The sequence below is a fragment of the Pygoscelis adeliae genome, unplaced genomic scaffold (assembly GCF_000699105.1).
Source record: "Pygoscelis adeliae isolate BGI_AS28 unplaced genomic scaffold, ASM69910v1 Scaffold202, whole genome shotgun sequence".
NCBI lineage: Eukaryota > Metazoa > Chordata > Aves > Sphenisciformes > Spheniscidae > Pygoscelis > Pygoscelis adeliae.
Genome location: NW_008824544.1, coordinates 1924247 through 1945517, shown reverse-complemented (window position 1 = coordinate 1945517; position 21271 = coordinate 1924247). Strand labels below are relative to the sequence as shown.

At 38.8% G+C, this 21271-nt stretch overlaps 1 protein-coding gene across 1 annotated transcript in view; it reads left to right on the top strand.

The window, feature by feature from the left end:
• USP6NL (USP6 N-terminal like) overlaps positions 1-21271 on the top strand; it is a 126252-nt gene that overhangs the window by 75486 nt on the left and 29495 nt on the right. The window contains exons 4-7 of the mRNA XM_009321744.1: positions 965-1004; positions 6906-6986; positions 17001-17108; positions 20366-20475. Coding sequence (XP_009320019.1) covers positions 965-1004; positions 6906-6986; positions 17001-17108; positions 20366-20475 — 339 coding nt within the window. The remainder of the gene's footprint in view (positions 1-964; positions 1005-6905; positions 6987-17000; positions 17109-20365; positions 20476-21271) is intronic.

Below are 21271 nucleotides of genomic sequence, written 5' to 3'. Positions count from 1 at the left end.
CAGCAGGAAATCTTTTTTAAAAAGGATTTCACATAGTGTCTGCTTTTTAGTCCCTTTTAAACAGGGGTTTGTTGGGTGTGTTGCTTGTCTGATCTGTAGAGCAGAAAAAGGGAGCCTTGCTACTTACAGATGAGCTGCTATGTTTTCAGAAGCTGCAGATGATGCAGGCAGGGGAAGACAGGCTCATTTGGCATCAAAGTGGTCCAGCTACTTTTGAGAAGAAAAACACAAGTTTCTTTCATAAGAAAAACAGAAGTTAGAGCCCTCAGAATGAAACTAAAATAAAAAAAAGTCTGAAAATGTATCTGTTCAAAGGCTGCATTTCAAGCTTTCAATTCATAATCTGCCTTTTTAGAGTTAGGCTAAGAAGTGAAAGGACTATGTTTTTTAATATTAATTAGATACCTAGTAATAAAACTGGTTGTTGTTGGTTTTTTCCTACCATCTCCTCCTTGTTACTCAGACTGAGTTTTGTAGAGTTTTGAGGAAATGGAAGTTAACTCTCCTAAGTCAAGCAAAGTCTCAATGCCTTTCACAGGGCATAGGAGTAAAGGAGGAAAACCTTTTATAGGCGTATTTCAGCAAACAGTAGTATAGTCTGATAAACAAAACAAAAAATTCACTTAGGTTTCAGTTCAGTAGCACAGCACAGGGTGCTTTTACTAAAGAAAAAATAAGCTTTCTGTTAAGTCCTTGTCTTTTGAAGCTATGCAACTACTTTGATTTAGAAGGTTTAAGATTGAAATAATTCTAGTTCTGTACTTAAAATATTGTGTTTCACTGCGTTTAAAAAATAAATTCCAAGGGTTCTGGTGTGTTATTGTCTTAGTTCTCTAAAGTTCAGAATTCTTGTTTACTCGTTGCTGCATATTGCTACTGTAAATGATTACTTGTAAGAACCTATGCAGGAAAAATTTTGTGCCAAGATTATCGAGAGTAATATGAACTTTGTCTTTGTTTTCAGTCCAGAGGAGCTTCCTGTCCATGATGCAGCGATAGAAAAGGTAAGTCCAGTGTCTTCTAGTTTTTTGACTAGGAAGTAGACGTTTACAGATTTATAACTTCTTTTAATATAAGTCACTGTGAAATGAGGAGGTGAAGCATTTTAGTGATTTGCATTCCCAAAGAAACGTGTTCTAAGTCCCAAGGACTTGAGGTCTTGTTAACTCGCCCACAGATCCCTTGGGGCCCACGCAATCTTACATTTACTAGTTGCAATGAGATGTGAGTTTTCCTCACCCATTATATGAGCTAGTAAAGGAAACAGAGCTACTTAAGGGATCCCACCCAGCTCTGCCCTGAAAGAGCGAGAGCTATTGTCTGTGTCATGAGCTGTCATCAGCTGTGCTGGGTGGATGGATTGTCCAAGTGAGGTGATGGCTTTGATGCTGAGGTGTACGTTGCCGTCCCCTGAGGGGTGTAGCGTGCTTTTCTAGTTTGGTAAATGGTGACAAATATCCTGGCAGCCACTGAAACATGATGTAATGTTCAGTTGATGAGCCAGGTGTATTCTGGACATAAAGACCTGTCAGCAGCTGGTACAGGCCCTAGTCCAAAAATCCTTCTGCTGCTGGAGGGTGCTGGAGGAGAAGTTTGGGAACAGATGTTCTGGGAGTGTGGAAAGCTTTTATTAAAATCGTTGGGAACTTAATTTCTACTTGTCTGGGCCTAGATACCATTGGTATTTCCCCTTGGTCTGTCAGGCCCGTTGTTATCTCCGAGACCAGATCAGATCCTTCTTCTTTGTCCATATTGATCTTCTGTATCATCGGAAAACTCATGATACAATATTTAAAGCTGTAAGTTTAAAGTTAGCCCCCTCAGCTGCACAAATCAGTACAGTGCATGGAAGAGGGACAGAATGATTTGTTCTAAGGCAGCTCAGCTCCCCAAGTGTTAAGAGCAGCAATGTTTCTAAAAATGAATTATTTTGAGCTTTGGTATTGGGCTAGTAAGAAGAACTTCTCATAAAAGGGAACTTCTGAGTCCCTTTTGTTTTGCGTTGGTTTATGTGTGTTTCTGCATATGCAGCCTGAAGTAGTTGTATTTTCCTGCCATGTTCCATTACATTTAATAACATAGCGAGTGTGTATATAATTTCATTTCCATCCGAAGGACACATCAGGGTGGTGAGTCTATGAACGTAAATATTAGACAGCTTGCAATTATTGTGGTATCTGTGTCTTGAAGCTGTGATTCACTGTGGCTTTGTAGTTAGCCTTAAATTATTGGGAGGAAAATAGTGTCTCAGTTCTCTGTCCCGTATTGTATTCATGCTGTCTCAGACAAAATGTCAGCATAGAAACTGTATTTATTGAATTAGTGTTAAATTGCATTGTTAAATCCAGTGTCTTTTTATAATCATATGGTAATGCTCCTGTATTAAACTCTTGGTTATACTCCTGATGATATCCTGACCTCTGCTGGTTTGAGGTTTATCTGTCTTCTGTCAGCAGTGTTTGAATCTTAACAATTTTCAAGATGCCATTCATCAGATAATTAATGTGTTGTGTTAATGTAGGCTAGCACTAAAAGCTTTCTGTGCAGTATCTTTTAAAGTAACTTATTTGGCAGAACTATTTATGCTTTCCTTTTGCCTTACTTGAGAATTTAAAAAAATACTCCTAAGTCATGTTTTCATTTAGTTTGCAACTTATGTAAAGGATTGTGTATCCTTGTGAATTTTGAATCTCTTTTCTCATATACATTATAGTGTAAAGCTTAAGCGGGGTTTTCTGTGAGTGTATTTGTGTGTATTTACGTGCATAATACTTTTAGAATAGGCATTAGTACTGTGAATGCAGAGTAATTTTGATGCTTCATTACCTTGTTGGGCATTTGGTGGCTTAAATGCATCGAACCATTGTCCTACATTATGAACTAAACATTCAGATGAATCATACAGCACATCTGAGATAAAGCTAGGGGAGGAAAAATCACTGAGAAAAGTGGACAGAGAACTGACCTCAGGAAATCTGGAGTCTGTGTCCGACTCTGTTTTTGTAGTGTTAGGAAATGTTTTGTAAGTCACTTTCAGTTTGTTTGGTTTTGTCTTTGGTTTACTTGATTATAAATTCTCCGGGGAGCTGTTCAGGGAGTTCTGGTTTTGTCTGAGGCTTCTACTAAAGCATTACTTTAAGCCTCAGCTCCAGCACACTTGCTGTCCAGGAAGGTAGAGTGCTGCACATAAGATGGATGCCTGCCAACTTAACTTCATGCTCTTTTGCTTTCAGTAGTGTATTATTTACTGACACAAGAGTAAGAAACCTTCTCTGCTTCAGTTAGGGATTCTGTTAGTCCTGATGGCAAAAATGCTTCAAAGTGTAAAATGTATTCAGAAGACAGATAAATGGTGGGGTTGTTTTGGGGTTGGTTTTTTTTTTGACAACTACATGGAACTTGCCTGAAAGAGCAGCAGCATCCATCTACTCTGCAATGAGCTGCATCAGATCTCTCCATGTTTTCAATGTTGCACCTGTTAGACATGAAAGTTAACATAATTCAGACTGGGGAAAAAATAGCTAAAAGTTCTCAACAACTGAACACAGAAATAATTGCTATTTTCACTACAGTAGCATCACTTGAGAACTGGGATAAATTGACACAGAAGACATAAAAGCTTGAACAAACATACAGTTGAAGTGAGCTTCTGGCTCAAAAGACGAAAAATCTTGAAAGTAGATCAAACATACAAGTAAAAAGACTGTGGGAGCAGATAGGTTTTTATTTTTCTTAGCAATTATCTGAACAACCTGTTGAGGGCAGAGACCTTTCCTGACTTGATAGCAATGTTATTCCTGCGATCTAAACTATGCCTAGAGAAATATGCTTTAGAGATGTTAAAAATGCTTATTTCTTAAAGGGGTTGCAAGTGTAGAGGAGAATCAGAAGCAGTGTTGTGAAACCTATGAAACTTGGGAAGCAGTAGTTTTTCTACAGTTCCCCTCTGACCTAACTCCTAAGAAAGTATTTTAAATAATTAAAAATAATAATAATAATAATTAAAAAAAGCAAGTGGTTGAGGTATTACAAAATACAGCATGGAACCTGAACAAGAATGTGGGCAGTTGCTTGCAACATGAATAGTTGAATAAGTTAAGGTTGAGATAGTAGAGGCACTTCTTTCCCCATAACTTTTATACTGATGTCAGGCTTATGTCAGTTGGTTTAAAATAAAAATAACTGAAAAAAGCAGAAGCAGCTTATTTCCAGGACACTTCAGGGACTGAATCGTGGTTGGGGTGGACCTAAACAGACATCAAGCTGTACTTCTGCAGGTGTAAGGCTTTGGGGTCCTGGATTAATGAAGTCTTTTGCACATTTTGTTGCATTGATAGCCAAGAAAGAATGCACAAATTCTGATGAGTAAAAGCTAGTAGTAAAATTAGAACTCTATTGAGACAATAAGTAATAATTTTCTTTTATATTTTCCCCCAACATTTCAGATGCAGTTAATGAAAGTATTAATAAGTTTTCAGTATCCTGCAGAGCTTTGAAATTAAACTCTTACATTGTTACAGGATTGCATCACTAACCACATGAAACAGAATATCCTTCCTGTCTTTATTAAGCCCTGGATTTGAAGTTGGAGGTAGACGGGCTGTCCTTTACGAAATAACTAAATGTTTGTTTATATTCATCTTTGAAAAGAAAGCAATAGCCACACACATACGTTTTTCTGCTGTAGCTTTTCCAGTGTTGATCCTCAGCTCCAAAGCATTATGAAAGAGTTGGAAAAATGTCATTAAAAAAATACGCTACAAAGTTAACTATTAACTGTAATCAGAGACACCTTGCCTACTTTACAGCATGTAAAACTGGGCTGTAAAAATATGGACTAAAAAGCTTCTCATCATTGGAGCCAACAAAATACAAATTTTCTTTGGCTGTGAGGAGCCAAAGTGCCTTGAAATTCCAGGGACTGAAATAGCTAATTCCAAGTGCTTGTTTGGTTCCCAAATCCAAGAAGTTGATGGCAACTGTAGCAAGGTTTTCATAGGCAGAATGGCAATCTTTAAGGTAGTAGGGTTGTCCGATGCTTTTAAAGCCGTATATAATATAATGCGTGGAATTCACATATTTATTATGTTACATGTTATGCTACTTGATATAACTTTATTTTGAGAAGGTAGGGTTTGTTTTGTTTTGAATTCTAATTTTATCACCTTCTTACTGAAATATTCTTGCCAGTAATATAATTTAAGCAAGCAGATCTTACCTTCAGAAGAAATCCTTGATGTTAAGACATAGGGCCATTTAGGTAAAAATGTACCGAGCCTAGGGTGCGAATTATAGCAAGGTTTTCAATATCTAGAATTAGAACGTATTCCCACTTCTGCTACTGCACTGTCTCTTGCATGCACTTGGTTTTGTTCATGTACTTTGTGCCTTTTTAACTTTCATAGAATCAGAGAATGGTTTGGTTTGGAAGGACCTTAAAGATCATCTAGTTCCAACCTCCCTGCCATGGACAGGGACACCTTCCACTAGACCAGGTTGCTCAGAGCCCCGTCCAACCTGGTTTTGAACACTTCCACAGATGGGGCATCCACAACTTCTCTGGGCAACCTGTGCCAGTGCCTCACCACCCTCATAGTGAAGAATTTCTTCCTAATATCTAATCTAAATCTACCCTCATTCAGTTTAAAGCCATTACCCCTTGTCCTATCACTACAGGCCCTTGTAAAAAGTCCCTCTCCAGCTTTCTTGTAGGCCCCCTTTAAGTACTGGAAGGCTGCAATAAGGTCTTCCCAGAGCCTTCTCTTCTCCAGACTGAACAACCCCAACTCTCTCAGCCTGTCTTCATAGCTCCAGCTATGAAGCTGGATCTCTGATCATCTGATCATCTTTGTGGCCCTCCTCTGGACTCACTCCAACAGGTCCATGCCCTCCTTATGTTGGGGGCCCCAGAGCTGGATGCAGTACTCCAGGTGGGGTCTCATGAGAGCGGAGCAGAGGGGAAGAATCACCTCCCTCGACCTGCTGGCCATGCTTCTTTTGATGCAGCTCAGGATACGATTGGCTTTCTGGGCTGCAAGCGCACATTGCTGGGTCATGTTGAGCTTCTCATCAACCAACACCTCCAAGTCCTTCTCCTCAGGGTTGCTCTCAATCCATTCTCCGCCCAGCCTGTATTTGTGCTTGGGATGGCCCCGACCCATGTGCAGGACCTTGCACTTGGCCGTGTTGAACTTCATGAGGTTCACACGGGCCCACGTCTCAAGCCTGTCCAGGTCCCTCTGGATGGCATCCCTTCCCTCCAGCATGTCAACTGCATCACACAGCTTGGTGTCATCTGCAAACTTGCTGAGGGTGCACTCGATCCCACTGTCCATGTCACTGACAAAGATGTTAAACAGAGCCGGTCCCAATACTGACCCCTGAGGAATGCCACTCGCCACTGGTCTCCACTTGGACATCGAGCCGTTGACTGCATCCCTTTTAAGAAGGGATGGTTTGTGTGATCACTGGAAAACAGTAGCTAATTGTGATTAGGGCAAGTCTGGGTAAAGAAGATCATCATTTCAGTGTCAACTAACTTTTTAAAAGCTTGCAGCAGAAATCATTTGCCTGAAAATTTACTGAGTATTAAAAAAAAAAATTGAAGTTTTCTCTACTTGCCAAAAATGTGTAGAGAAGAAACTTTTATTCTTGTACTTAAACTCCTCTTACAAAATACAATTCTTTACATAGTGCTGAAAATAAGGGTTTCTGCTCGTTTTTTCATTGGCTGGTTTTTTGGATGTTTTAAATAAACTGATGTTACTCTTTGTTGCTGTTCTTAGGTGGCTGGATAAAAAGTTGATGATGCTGTGTTAAACTCTTCCTCAGTATTTTTATAAATATATAAATAATTTTAAATGTATTAATCTTGAAAAGATTAAAAAATTCTAATTTATTTTCAGCAAAAGCACCTTGAAATTGAAAGAACTACAAAATGGCTTAAGATGCTGAAAAGCTGGGAAAAATACAAGAATAGTGAAAAGGTAAAGTTATGCATGCTTTTTTCATTAGCTATCACTTCTGCAGGAATGTATAACCTTAAATTAGATTGTCTCTGTTTGAGATCTGGAAAAAAAAAAAAAATCACACTGAAAGAAAAAGGCTTTTTATTCTTCCAAAATGCAATAATACATAATAAGCCAATAATAATAACAATCCAACAAAACTGGTGGTCAAATGCAAAGAATTTCTAAGGGCAATATCGTGTAGGCTCTCTAACATATTCATAGTAATAATTGTGTGCTGTACTGCATTGCGCTTGCACTGTGGGGTTGGAACTAGGATCACACAGCATACTGTGTTCACATCCGCAAAATAGTCTGTGGAGCAGATGAAGCATCAGACCTGCTGGTCTTGTCTTGTAGAGCTGGAAGTTGTATTTGATTTATGCTTTGAGAATGTGAAGGAGGAAAAAAAGAAAAATCATTATAAACTTGAAAAGAGGGGACACCTTTGAATGGGTATAGCTGAATTTTTCAGGAATCACAAATCCCCTTTCAAGGGTTATGAATTTTAACTTTTTTTTGTTCCTTTATATGCTGCATATTGTACTGATTAATATTTAAATTTAAAGTTACTCTTTTGAGTTACTGGTGGCGTCTTATTAAGATCTATGAGGTTTTTTAAATTATTAATCTTCTATGGTTTCCATTTGTTTTCCCTCCTTTTTTCTTTTCTGTTTTGCAGCACAGGTTTACTGAAGGGCCTAGGATAGCTTACAGTCATGGATCAGTGAAAACTGCCTTGGATAACCCTCCAAGGAAACTGATTAGTCATAACATGGGGCATATAGTTTGTTTAAATTATCACACTTGCCAGCACAGATATCTCAGGGTATCCCAAGATACCTGGTTGCTTTGTTAAAAGGAGAGTTGCACTGAGTAAGTTAGAAGGTAAAAAGTATAGGAAGCCATTCACTGCCCTGTCCCCCTTGGGGTAAGTCTGTTCGTGAATAATATGCAACACAGCATTCATAATCTTCAAGAGAAGTGAATTTTTTTGATGGTATGAATGGGATCTACTTTTGAATAGAATACTTTATACCTTGATAGGCTGCTTCTTTATTTTGGAATCAATATGGAAGAACTGAAATATGCTGGCAGCTACTTAACAGTGCCCAGCAGTGCTACAACATTTCTTGACTGAAAAAAATGAAGAGAGTAAAATTATTTTCTATGTGAAGCTGCAGGTGAATTTTAAGGAAGCAAATTGCCCATTAATAATCTTTAAATTGCTTTTGGGATTTTTAGTTACAGAATTATTTTTATCCGACTCAGCCAACAAATAATGGTCTGGGGGTAATGACAGAAAGTGGGTTATGTTCAGTATGCCATTAATTGCTAAGTGCTTTTACTTGCTTTAAAAGCTAGGTAGGGATTTTCATGTGAATAGTTTATTTGCTGGAATTTTAGTCTTGGCCATCTTAAAATAATGGAAGAATTTCAACTGGGAAAAAAAACTTGCTGGAGAGGCTGTATTCCCAACACTGTGTTCTGGGGAGGTTTTCATAACTGTTCTTGTGGTCGTTTGGTGGATAATGCACAGAACATGAGGTTCCAAAATTCAAATTCCCTCTTCTCAATAGGGCTTAAAACTTGCATTTTCTATTGGGGATTCTGTTGGTGTTTTCTGATGCTGCTGATGCACCTGTATTTTGCTGAGGACTAGAGGACAACTGTTACACATACCAGGTTACTGCCTGGATGACTGGCCTGCAGCGTTAGCTTACTCCCTTACTAGCCTTTTATTGTAGCAAATTATTCTGTGCAAAGTGGAAAACTTGTTAGCCTGATGAGCAGGGAAGTGAGATACTACAATTCAGGTGGAGGGAGAAATTTACTCAGCATGTCCCCAACTCATCATGTCTGCTTATAACCTTTGGTTTAGAGACTAGTAGCTATGTCGTGCACTTTGCTTTTGTTAAAAACACTAAAGCCAGTGGTTGATGTTTTTCAGGGTATAACTAAGAAGCTAGGGAATTCATTTTCTTAAAATATGAAGTGAATGCATGAAAAAGTAATGATTTGTTTCCCAAATTTTTCTTATAATCCTACTTTCTGTCCTGTCGTCTTCTCTGGAAGGAGAAGCTAGATGTCATAACACTTGTGGCTTTGTTTCTTTACTGTGGAGACTGGGTGATTTGAAGATCAAGTATGTTCCCAAGTCAAAGGGATGATCAAAAAAACCTGTGTAACAGCTACTTTGTTTGCAAAGAGAATGTTAAATATGATCTTTCAGGTAACACAATAGCTACGTGTTGTCTAAGCAGCAGCAGTCTTCCTCTTCAGCCATCAGTGACGTCAGTCCATGATACACTGACTTAACTGAACAATCCTGTTCACCAAGCATGCAGAAGGTATACCAGATCAGCTGAGCAGAAAGAGTTTCAGTGCATGTAACAAATTATAGGCTGAACTATAAATAGTGACAGGAGTAATTCAATATGTTCATAAAGGCAATGAACTTTGCTTGAGGCTAGGAAAAATTTTCACTGATTGTTGAACTCTGGTGGAGCACATGAGACTTTAAAAATAAGGGTGTTTTCCTTATTCTTTCTTGCATCTTATGTGATAAGTGAACCAGAACATACAGAATAAAGAATCAGCCTCCTCCTCCTCCTGAGCATGCAGTGGAAAGTCAGCCATTATCTGTCGCTGCTCTTTATGGAAAGCCTGGTGATGTTCTCAGAGTAGTACAAAACTCGCAAATAAAGACAGTTTTTATCTGAAGGTGTGTTGGAAGAATGCACCAGTTTTCCATGCTCACCTTCTTGAAGCACAGAAGCAATAGTTGCAAGAACAATTCCTGACTCTTGCTTTTTGTCTTCACTTGACTGGATAAAGCGGTTAACACTAGAGGAACAAATGGCTAAAGAAAATGAACAGCCTGTATCTTAAAAGACTCACTTCCCCTGACATTCCTATGGTTTCTGTGCAGTCAGACTGCTCCTGAAATCAGTGTTGTTTAGAAACAGTACTGAAGGGAACATTGCAGCAACAACAACAGTAATAATGTTGTAGGGTCATAGATTATAATTGTAGTGATGGCTTGGTTTTGGAAAATGGCATACTTGAGAGACTTGTGTCCTTAAAAAGGAGAGCTAGGGAGAGTCAGAGAAGGTGATGGTCCCAGAGATAGAGCAGGTATGTACGAAGTACAGGACTTCAGACAGCCTGTTTGTAATGAGCCTTCATAATATACAGCTGAGAGTGTTTTGGCTTGAAGAAATCTGTTCATACTGTACACATACTGTAAATGAATCCATATATTTGATTACATTATCCAAAACTGTCATATGCTTAATTGCAAAATACAGTTTTCATTTAAAACTCTTGCAGAGCTGCCTATAGGCTGCTTCCTTATTTTTTTCCATCATAACTTTACCAGGAGAATTAATGAGAAGACATTAACACACTGATATGTGTATGTGCGTGTGAGATGCTTCAATTTACACCTTCCCCTGATCTTTATTGCAGAAGAATATCTCAAGAGAGAGATGGGGACTCTGGGAACTTCACACTGTTTTCCCATTAGAACTCCTGTGCTTAAACCCAATTAAAAAAAAAAAGGCGGGGGGGGAGTGGGAATGGAGGGCAGCAATGTGTGACCATGAAGAACTGGAAAGAGATGGAAGAGTTGTCACATTGAGACCAGAAATGTGCCAGTCTCTACCATATTTGAGTAATGATTTAGAGGTAATGAAGGATGACATAATAAAAAGAACCCATGTATGACTCCATAACCGTGTATAAAACTCATTGATTCCTATATGATTATTTAGGCATCTTTTCAGTGGAGTCATTATGATTCTTACAGACACCAGTCTCTGAAGTGTGTAACTGCCCTTGTGTCTGCGTGATTGATATTTGTCAAAACAAAGCTTTCATCTCCTCATCAGTCGTTTCTTATGCAGGAAGTGTCACAGAGCAGCAAAGTTCGTGTTTCAGCATGGTCCTTCTCTGGGCTTATGTTTTTATTTCCTATTTGTATTCTACTGCTTAATAATCCAGGGAACAATCAACCACCACAGATAGTAAATCCTTCCTGGCTTAGTATGATCATAACTTTCAGGAAAGATTAAATAAAACTGTTATATGTTATATTCCCATTTGAGTATTTCTACCGAAGTATTTCTGTCTTTCACTATCTGCCTTCATCTATCTGTGATTGAAGTTGCCTAAATTGAGAGGGAAAGGAAGAAGAGAAACAATCAGGGTAGTTGGCAACTTCCAGCTGTTCTGGCTTTCACACAGAATATAATAATCAAGTCTCCACTTAGTTTGGAGTCTGAACACAGAGCCTTAATGAAGAACCCTCTTTGCATTCCTGAGATTTTTTTGAATGAGATTAAGCAACTCTTGTATTTGCACTTTTTCTTCCTTTTATGCAACCCACAGAAGTTGAAGAACCTCTAAAGGCAGCAGCCTTTATAAATATACTTTTTTTTAATTATAAATGTACCTTCTTGTGAGACTTCAAATTTTAATTCTTATGCTTCTTATGGATTCTTTTTGAGGTGGCAGAGTCCCTCTGCTGCTTGTGCAGCTCTTCCTGACATAACTGAGAAAGTTTTCAAGAAAACCAGTTTTATATCTTGCAGCAGCAAGAATGCCAGTTCCCACTCTTCAGACTAGTGCTGTGTGATAGTGGCCTCGTTCCTTCTCCAGGAACTAGTTGGGTTTATGAGCTGGAGAGATTGGGGCAAGGGAAGGAAGGGGAGGTTGTATGTTTTCCAGGTTTTGTGCATGGAGGCCACACTGAATGTTGGATGTTATGGACTTCATTATTTGAGATGATAGCTAATTTGGAATAGTCTAAATTTGAGAGGTTTTTTTTTCTTCTTGCTTTGTTAGCTTTTTAATTCATTCTATATATTCTCTTGTTTCAGAATGGGAAGGTCCAATTTACTGGTCCAATTTCTTTTTGCATGAGAAGCTCCTTTTGAATTCCCAGGTGGTGGGGCCTCATCTAGTGTCTGCTTGTCCTATCTACTTCAGGATCAACAATATTAGTAATAATTGCATCAGTTTATGACAACTATCCTTGGCTGAATATCAGCTTAGATGTGATACAGAACTTAAACCTGTATTTTTATTTAAGTTGCGTTTATATGATTATATCTACTGAGGATTACTTCCTTTTTTCTATGTCCTAATCTGATGGAAACATCCCAGAGTCCATAACACCATTCTTTGAATGATGCATGTTTTCATATAACGATTATCTGAACTCTGAGTTTAAATACTTGTATTTTGTTTTGAGCTGTTATCTTAAGAAAGCCTTAATTTTAAAGAATTTGTTGAAGATGACTCATTATTCCATCTCCCCAGAAGTAGAAGAAAAAGTAAAGTAACTTGCTAAATTTTCTACTTTTTATTTTAATTATTAATTCAGAGAGAACAGAAGAGTAGATTAGGGTTCTGCAAGTATATAGACCCAACCCAGTGTTTCTCAACATATTTTCAACCTTATATTACATAAGGAAATAAAAGACAGTAGGGAGCGTTAGTATGGTACTAATGGTAAAGATACTCAGTTAGTTAATAATCAGTTTGCTCATTTATATTTTCTTTAACTGTTTGGTGACTGATTATCAGAAATGAGTTTTGCTGTGAAGTCTGTAGGGGTTGCCCCCACCTCCCCTCCCAGAGATGCAGTGCAGCCGTGTCATTTTCACAAAATCGCAGAATCACACAGGATCACAGGATGGTTGAGGTTGGAAGGGACCTCTGGAGATCATCTGGTTCAACCCCCTGCTCAAGCAGGGTCACTGACAGCCAGTTGCCCTGGACCATGTCCAGACAGCTTTTGAGTAACTCCAAGGATGGAGACTCCACAACCTCCCTGGGTAACCTGTGCCAGTGCTCAGTCACCCTCACAGTGACAAAGTGTTTCCTGGTGTTCAGAGGGAACCTCTTGTGTTTCAGTTTGTGCCAATTGTCTCTGGTCCTGTCACTGGGCGCCACTGAAAAGAGCCTGGCTCTGTGCTCTTTGCACCCTTCCTTCAGGTATTTATATACATTGGTAAGATCCCCCTGAGCCTTCTCTCCTCCAGGCTGAACAGTCCCAGCTCTCTCAGACTTTCTTCACAGCAGAGATGGTCAAGTCCCTTCATCTTCACAGCCCTTTGGACTCTCTCCAATATGTCTATGTCTCTCTTGTACCAAGGAGCCCAGAACTGGACACAGTACTCCAGGTGTGGCCTTACCACTGATGAGCAGAGGGGAAGGATCACCTCTCTCAGCCTGCTGGCAAGACTTTTGTCTAACGCAGCCCAGGATACCATTATTCATCTTTGCTTCAAGGGCACAGTGCTGGCTCCTGTTCAACTCGGTGTCTGCCAGGACCCCCAGGTCCTTTTCATAGAATCATAGAATCATTAAGGTTGGAAAAGACTTCTAAGATCATTGAGTCCAACTGTCAACCCAACACCACCAGGCCCACTAAACCGTGTCCCTAAGCGCCTTATCTACACGTCTTTTAAATACTTCCAGGGATGGGCACTCAACCACTTCCCTGGGCAGCCTGGTCCAATGTTTAACCACTCTTTCAGTCAAGAAATTTTTCCTCATGTCCAATCTAAACCTCCCCTGGCGCAACTTGAGGCCATTTCCTCTTGTCCTATCGCTTGTTACTTGGGAGAAGAGACCGACACCCACCGTGCTACAACCTCTTTTCAGGTAGTTGTAGTAGTAGTTTTCTGCCAAGCTGCTTTCCAGCTTGGTGGTCCCCAGCATGGGCTGGCGCATGGGGTTGTTCCTCCCCAGGTGCAGGACTTTGCACCTCTCCTTGTTGATCTTCATGAGGTTCCTGTCAGCCCATTTCTCCAGCTTGTTGAGGTCCCTCTGGGTGGCAGCACGACTCTCTGGCATATCATCCCCTCCTCTCAGTTTTCCATTGTATATAAAATTATTCACTCTTGTTTCCATGTTATCATTTGTATAATGGAGCCTGTGCCATGAAAGGTTCTGTTCTTGAGTTACATTTCTCTCTCGTATACCAGGCAGACAGTGAAAGTCTTTAGTATCGCGTTCTGCTGAGTCTGTAGCCAGTATCTTGTAATGACGTGGGATGACTGAGAGCTTTTTTCTTTGCCTAAATAAAAGAAGAGTTGGAACAGCAGAGTCAGCTGGATACAGCTCTAAAATGGTTTGCAAGAAGCTCTGAATGTTATTTGGGTTTATTCTGTCAGGTAGTGGAATAATTCTGATCTTAGCTACTGAAAATGTTTGCTTTCCTTCTGTTTGGTTTTTTTTTTGACATAACTATAGTGGGCTGATGAAACTTCTGGTCTCTCTGTCCTTTCCGCTGTTTTTAAAGTTATACTTGCCAACTCATTTGTCGAACTTTTCTTTTAAAAGCGCTTCCACAATTCTCTATCTCAGTTTTCACTTACTACTTCAAGGGCTCTTCTAGTGTTTGGCGGTTTCAGTCATGAGAAGTGCAGAAGGTGGGAAAACAGTAAATGCCACAGACTCCTCTGAAACTGGTTGTTGTTCTCCTTCAGTTTTATCTCCTGAAAAAAAAAAACAAAACAGCCCCACACTTTGGATGGTTTGAATTTGTTTTAATTCTATTTTGATAAGAAACTGTTATTACAAAGACTTATTTCTGGCCTCTGATGTCCTGACCTTCTCCCAAAATATTCATTTAGAACAACGGTAGTCTTGAATTTATTCTTCAACTGATTTTCTTCATTAATAACCTTATGGTTGTTGGAGGCATTTGAAAATGAGTTACAAAGTGATAATTAACTGGCAAAAATGTTTATCATCAAGGTACACTGTTGCTGTACCATGGGTCTGAGGAATACAGCTACATGTCACTGGGGACATATAACACTGCATTTTTTTTTCTTTTTTTTCTTTCAAGTTCCCAGAAAAGATATTGCAAATTTGGCTCATTCTGCTTTCCAGTAGACAGGCTAATCTCTTCTCAGGGTGACTCCACTGCAATTGGTGTTGCTTGGCTTTCAAAAGACTGAATTATCCTCTCTCTCGCAAGCAGTTATCCATGTGTCTGGGTTGACACACACTGAAATTCTCCGTGTGAGCTGAAGTCTGGATATAGATCTATGGAGAAGGGTGCTTTGTAGCACTGTAAGTGGTTCTCTATCCTTACAGAAGAAGCTGTACTGACATAACTGTGCTCACACTAGAAGTGTTGCTGCTTTAGCATTCTTAATATTAAAGCAGCAAAGTTTTTTTTCTTTAAAAAGCACATCATCTTCTTTGTGGACAGCCTCCAGGATTGCTGTTGCATCTTATACAAGTTTAAAATTTTCTTTTGAAAAGGGGACAGGAAAAAAGTCATAACCTTACTTGTATAAGAGTTACGCATTCTAAAATGTAGACACGAATCCTTGCTGGCATTAAAGAAACCTTCAAAGATCTGATATATCCTAAACAGCAGGAGGTTTGCAAATATACTGCAATGAGGGGTTCATTAATCTTCCAAAACTGGAGACACGAAATATGTGAAAAACAAAAAAAGGATCCCGTCTTTGAGGAGGACATGTCTATACAAATATTTCTTATGTTACGAACATACTATAAATGTTTCATAAACGTTTCAAGGAAGTGATAGCTTTGTCAATTGAAATTTTTAAGGTCTAACTTTCATTGTAGGTTAAATGCAAAGAATAAATTGTTTGGGGAGGGGTTGTGTGTGTGTTGTTCTCTTTTAAATCTGATTGTCTCCCTGCACCATCATTAAAATAACGGTAAAAACAGAACTTCAGAAAGGTTCGTTTTCTTTGTTGGAGTTCTCATTTTTCCTTTTCTTAGAAATGTCTCTGGAAAGATGATAACACTTTTTTTGTGTGTTTTTAGAATTACTAGGATTCAATAGCTCAGAGGCTTTGCTTATCTCGAGTCTCTCCTGGCTGTGTAAAGCCAAGACTTTAGACAGCTAGTACATCTTTCTCTGTTTAGAGGCTCTTCGTGTTCCTAAATGCTGCAGCATAAAAAGATACAAATCAGAACTGAGGAAGACAGTTGTCAGTGCTCCCGATTTTTTTCAAATAAGCCCAGTAAGAACCAAACCACTAAATGAGAGTGCAAGAGCAGTGACATGTCAGAGGCAAGACTGATAAATAGTTTATAACTACTCTAGTTACGCACAGGTACTGAGTTATGCCCTTCTGACCTGTTTCTAATACAAGCTTTATGTGTCAGAACAGAATGTGTAAGGAATGGGGAATTTAATTTTCTATTTTGCAGCTAAGAATTGCATGCAGTCTTGGTAGGTTGTTCTGTATTCTTAGAAACCGTAGCTAGAATATCTTTTATACTTTGTTTTTGCGCAAATGTTTTAATATGCATTTAGAAAACTGATTATTAGTTTAGAAATACAATCTGAAATCTGTTAGCTTTAGAAATGGCACATCCTGGATTTTTTGGTGATCTCACATGTTTGTTTGGTAAGCATACATACATTTCAGCACACTGTTGCAGTTTTACAAGAATTCAAAAATCAGTTATGCTTTTTTTTTTTACTGGTAATCTTTAAAACTTTATGATATTGTTGATTGCCTTTCACCGTTCCCATTTATAGTTTGTAATTATAGTGAGTTATTTGTGGCGTGTCCTGAAATATTGTGTTGCTAAGAATCTGATTTTTTTTGGTCTAAATTACAAAACTTGGAGTAGTCTTTCCAATATTTGTAGAGTAAGTGCTGCTTAGCAGAGGTGATACAATTTTGGTAGGCCTTCCTACATGCTAAAGTCCTGGCTTGTAAGCATCACCTGTACAGAGTGATGTTTTGGCCTGTGTGTCTATTTTGTTCCCTGTGCCTCTGTTGATTCCGTCAACAGAGGTCCCAGATGGCATCACTGGACACTTTCAGTCACGGGAACACTTTGTCCCCAGCAGGTCATCCCTTTGCTAGGACAATTGAGAAAGTTGCATTTTTCTCTTTAGCATGTTATGTGTCACTGTTCCTTTTGTTCAGAATGTTATAGACTGTACTGCATTTATATTTTCTTTTATTTTTACAGTTTCATAGGAGAATTTATAAAGGAATCCCACTGCAGTTCAGAGGGCAAGTCTGGTCTTTACTACTTGACGTCCCTAAAATGAAAGAAGAAATGAAAGACTTTTATAATGTGAGTTTGTAGAATTTCCACTTAATATTAATTAAAAAGTTTCGGATACTAAGACTACAGGCTTTATTAAGATTTTGTTGTTGTGCAGTGTTTTAAAAAAAAATAAAAAGGGTTAGAAATTGCGTTGAACTCTACTGCTTGTTTTAGCTAGGAAAAAGCCTATGTATTGAAAAGCACTTTTCCAGCTTATTTTTTGGTTCTGTAATTTATGTAATTAACTTGATCTTTCCATTTCTTTTCCCATCCTCAAATACTTGCAAAAACCCTTCTAAAAGCAAAGCAAAACAAAATAAGAAAAAAACCCTGTCCCAGTAAGAAGCCAGAAACCTCTGAAACTACAGATCTTTGAGAAACATCTATTAAGGAAGCACCTTGTTAGCTGAATATCAGTAAGAGGAGTTCCAGTATTCTGGACGGGATGGAGATTGGTGCCTTAATCTTGTCAAAGCCAGAACAAGCTGGCTATCTTGGGGGAAGAGTGGCTTGGCGAAGCCAGATGGCATCACTGGACACTTTCAGTGCCTGGCGGAAAAGGACCTGGGGGTGCTGGTTGACAGCCGGCTGAACATGAGCCAGCAGTGTGCCCAGGCGGCCAAGAAGGCCAACGGCATCCTGGCCTGTATCAGAAATAGTGTGGCCAGCAGGAGCAGGGAAGTGATCGTGCCCCTGTACTCGGCACTGGTGAGGCCACACCTCGAATACTGTGTTCAATTTTGGGCCCCTCACTACAAGAAGGATGTTGATATGTTGGAATGTGTCCAGAGAAGGGCATCGAGGCTGGTGAGGGGTCTGGAGAACAAGTCTTATGAGGAGCGGCTGAGGGAGCTGGGGTTGTTTAGCCTGGAGAAAAGGAGGCTGAGGGGAGACCTCATCGCTCCCTACAACTACCTGAAAGGAGGCTGTAGCGAGGTGGGGGTTGGTCTCTTCTCCCAAGTAACTGGCGAAAGGATGAGAGGAAATGGCCTCAAGTTGCGCCAGGGGAGGTTTAGATTGGATGGGAGGAAAAATTTCTTTACTGAAAGAGTGGTGAAACATTGGACCAGGCTGCCCAGGGAAGTGGTTGAGGGCCCATCCCTGGAAGGATTGAAAAGACGTGTAGATGAGGCACTTAGGGACATGGTTTAGTGGGCATGGTGGTGTTGGGTTGATGGTTGGACTCGATGATCTTGGAGGTCTCTTCCAACCTTAATGATTCTATGATTCTATCTTTTCTGCCATCTCATCTCCAAGTGAAGCTTAGATATCCCTTACAAAGCACTGTCTGGTTACTTGATTGCATTCTCAGTGGTGCACCTGATGACAGGATCTTAACCCCACAAATTTCTACAGGCATAAATCAACCACTTAAGCATATTTCCTACTTAGAATATAAAGAAAATAGCTATGACTTCCCCCTCAGCCCCCATCCTCACCCTGAGTAGGAGTTAAAGCAACCTCTGAATTACTGTGGTTACGTTCCTCTAAATTTTTCCCTTCTAACTGTACTTTTTCTGTGGGTGTGAATACAGCTGATGGCCATCAGAGCTAAACTTCAGACCCACGAGCAGAGAGTAAGGTTCATGTGCAGGCTAGTAAGTTAGGCAGAAAGGGAATCAAATCCTTTAAAATTCTGTCTTTTCTTCTCTGTGTCTCTCTTTCCCCCTGCTAAAGGATTATAGGGAGAGTTTAGCTAACAGAAAGGCAATTTAGTATTGTAGTGTGTTTGAATTTTTCCCCACAGGAATTTAAATGTTCACTGCTTTTGAAAGAAATAATGTCCAGAGTTTCAAGGTAATGCATGGCTTGTTTGAATTTTTTTTTTTTTTTTTTTTTCCTCTAATAGCACTTTTTTGGAGCTGAGGCTTTGGGTCTGAGTAGACAAGGAATCTTGTAAGGTCATGAAAGAAGATCAATGTTGACATTGAAGTTATCTAAATTTTGGTGTCTGTGATCTTCCTTTTAAATTATTTATCGCTCTTTAGTCTGACAGGCTGTTCCTTCTGACTGTTATACTTTGTTTAACTTTGTAAGTAAGACTAGTGGCAGATCCAAAAGGGGTAAAACAGAGTTCATGCTGAATAACGTAGTTGTGGGAAAGAATACTGAGTAAAACTAGAAGCATTTAAAAATAGGTGAATTAATCTTCAGAGATGATTAATGCTGTCTCGTGCTCAGTGCAAAACAAAGAAGTGTTTGTAGTTCAGATACAGAAATAGTTTCTTCCATCATTATCCTAGCTTGTTTATTTGCAGTAAGCTCATTTTACTGCTCTCCATTTTTCCCATTTCCTAAAGTGATATTAACACTCCTCATTACAAGTATCACTTACAAATTGCACACCTTGGAATTAGAAGGAAAATATGCACGCTTGCCGTAGGTCAAACAGCTTCTTTCAGTTCTCTGGGCAGGGCAATTACCAGTTCTTAATCCTCTGTTCTTTCTGTTTCTCAAACTCTAGGTATGCTTTCTTTTCACTCACACTAGAGGCTCTAATAAAGCCCACTCAAATGTAATGTTTTGAAAATACCATGTTGAATCCAGTTAGAAATGTCTTGCAAATGCAACTTTTAAGGGCAGAAGTGGGAATGAATGAATGAATGTCAAGAGAAAATTATTGTAAGTGCCAAAAATAAGGAGGCAATCTAACCTGTGCAGGCTTCCTAAGTATTCAGTTGCAAAATCGGATTTAATTATAAAACGTTAAAGCAAGTGCTAAAGTAGAGGTATTCTACAACTAAATTAGATTAGAACAGACAGAGGAAATGACTAGAGAAATGTCAATTATCTATACTTAGATAATAACTGGCAGCTATGTAGCTATTACTTCTGCTTAGATGAAAAGGCAGGAAAAGTATGAAAACCACACTAAATCATTTGCTAAAAGTCCAGTCTGGAGCACTTGCATTTTAGGTTCTTGTTCCTGAGTAGTAAAATTCACTTTCTGTCTTCCTCCAGTGATGTGCCTACCTGAGAAATGGCAATTAGAAATTTAAAATGCTGAAACATAGTCTTGAATATGAGTAGTGAATGGCGTGTCACAAAAATGTGTAATATGGGATTAATCTTTTTACATCTATACTGTGTGAATGTGTCTGACTATAGAATTCATATATGTATGTGCATATTTTGGAAGTTAAAATTGTTGTGAGTTGCTATTCTATATTAAGCATTTTAAATCATGAGATGGCAAATACTTCAGTATAGGTGTACAGGCAGGTTTCAGCTATTTTAGTGCTCGCAATTTTAAACTTAATTTCTGTTCTTTACTGTTTTCCTAGAAATTGAAGTGTCAAGCACGAGGGTCTTCACCAGATATTAGGCAAATTGATCTTGATGTAAATCGAACGTACAGAGATCATATCATGTTTCGAGACAGATACGGTGTTAAGTAAGTAAATTAAAAGGTTTTGTTTTGTTTGTCTTAAAACTAGCTTCCGACCTGCCTCAAGCCTCTTTGACTTATGCAAGAATATTGAATGTAAGCTCCAAACTTTCAAAGCAGGATTGTCTATGTGCAATGATGTAATTACTGTTACTACTGCAAAACCAGCTGGTCATTTCTGACCAACTAGTTTTCCCTCACTATGAGGTGGTCAGTAGTATTCCAAAGAAAACCATTTCTAAACTGTTCTCATTTTGTTTCATGTTTAATAAAAACAGTCTCAGATATTGTAAATACAAAAGCATGGGATTTCCAAGCTAATGAAGTAATTAAGATTTATTACCCAATCATGTTATTTAACTGTGTCTTTTCAAAAACAAAATAACTTTTTGCATCTCCAATAACTTATCTTCCCAGAGATTTTAGCCTTCCTTTGGGTTTTATATTCCTCTTCTCCTATTATCTAATTCAGAACCAAATAAAGCAGTATTTTAGATGTGAGCATTTAATTATTTACAAATGTAGGCCTTAATGCTTTTGTATTTCTTCAAAATGTGTTGGTTTTATTTTTTACTGTCACTGGATGAGGAATATTAGGCAGCTGTCATCTTTAAAAATGCTTAATAGTGAAATAAGTGGCGATACAAACATCAGCATTGTTGCTAGCTTGCAGCATCAGCACCCTGCTGAGATGAAGAGGGTATTTTTTTCCCCGTCTGTGACTATATTAGTTCATTTTTTAATCTCCTTTTCATTCCAAGTGTTGTGGTTTAACCCCAGCTGGCAACTAAGCCCCACACAG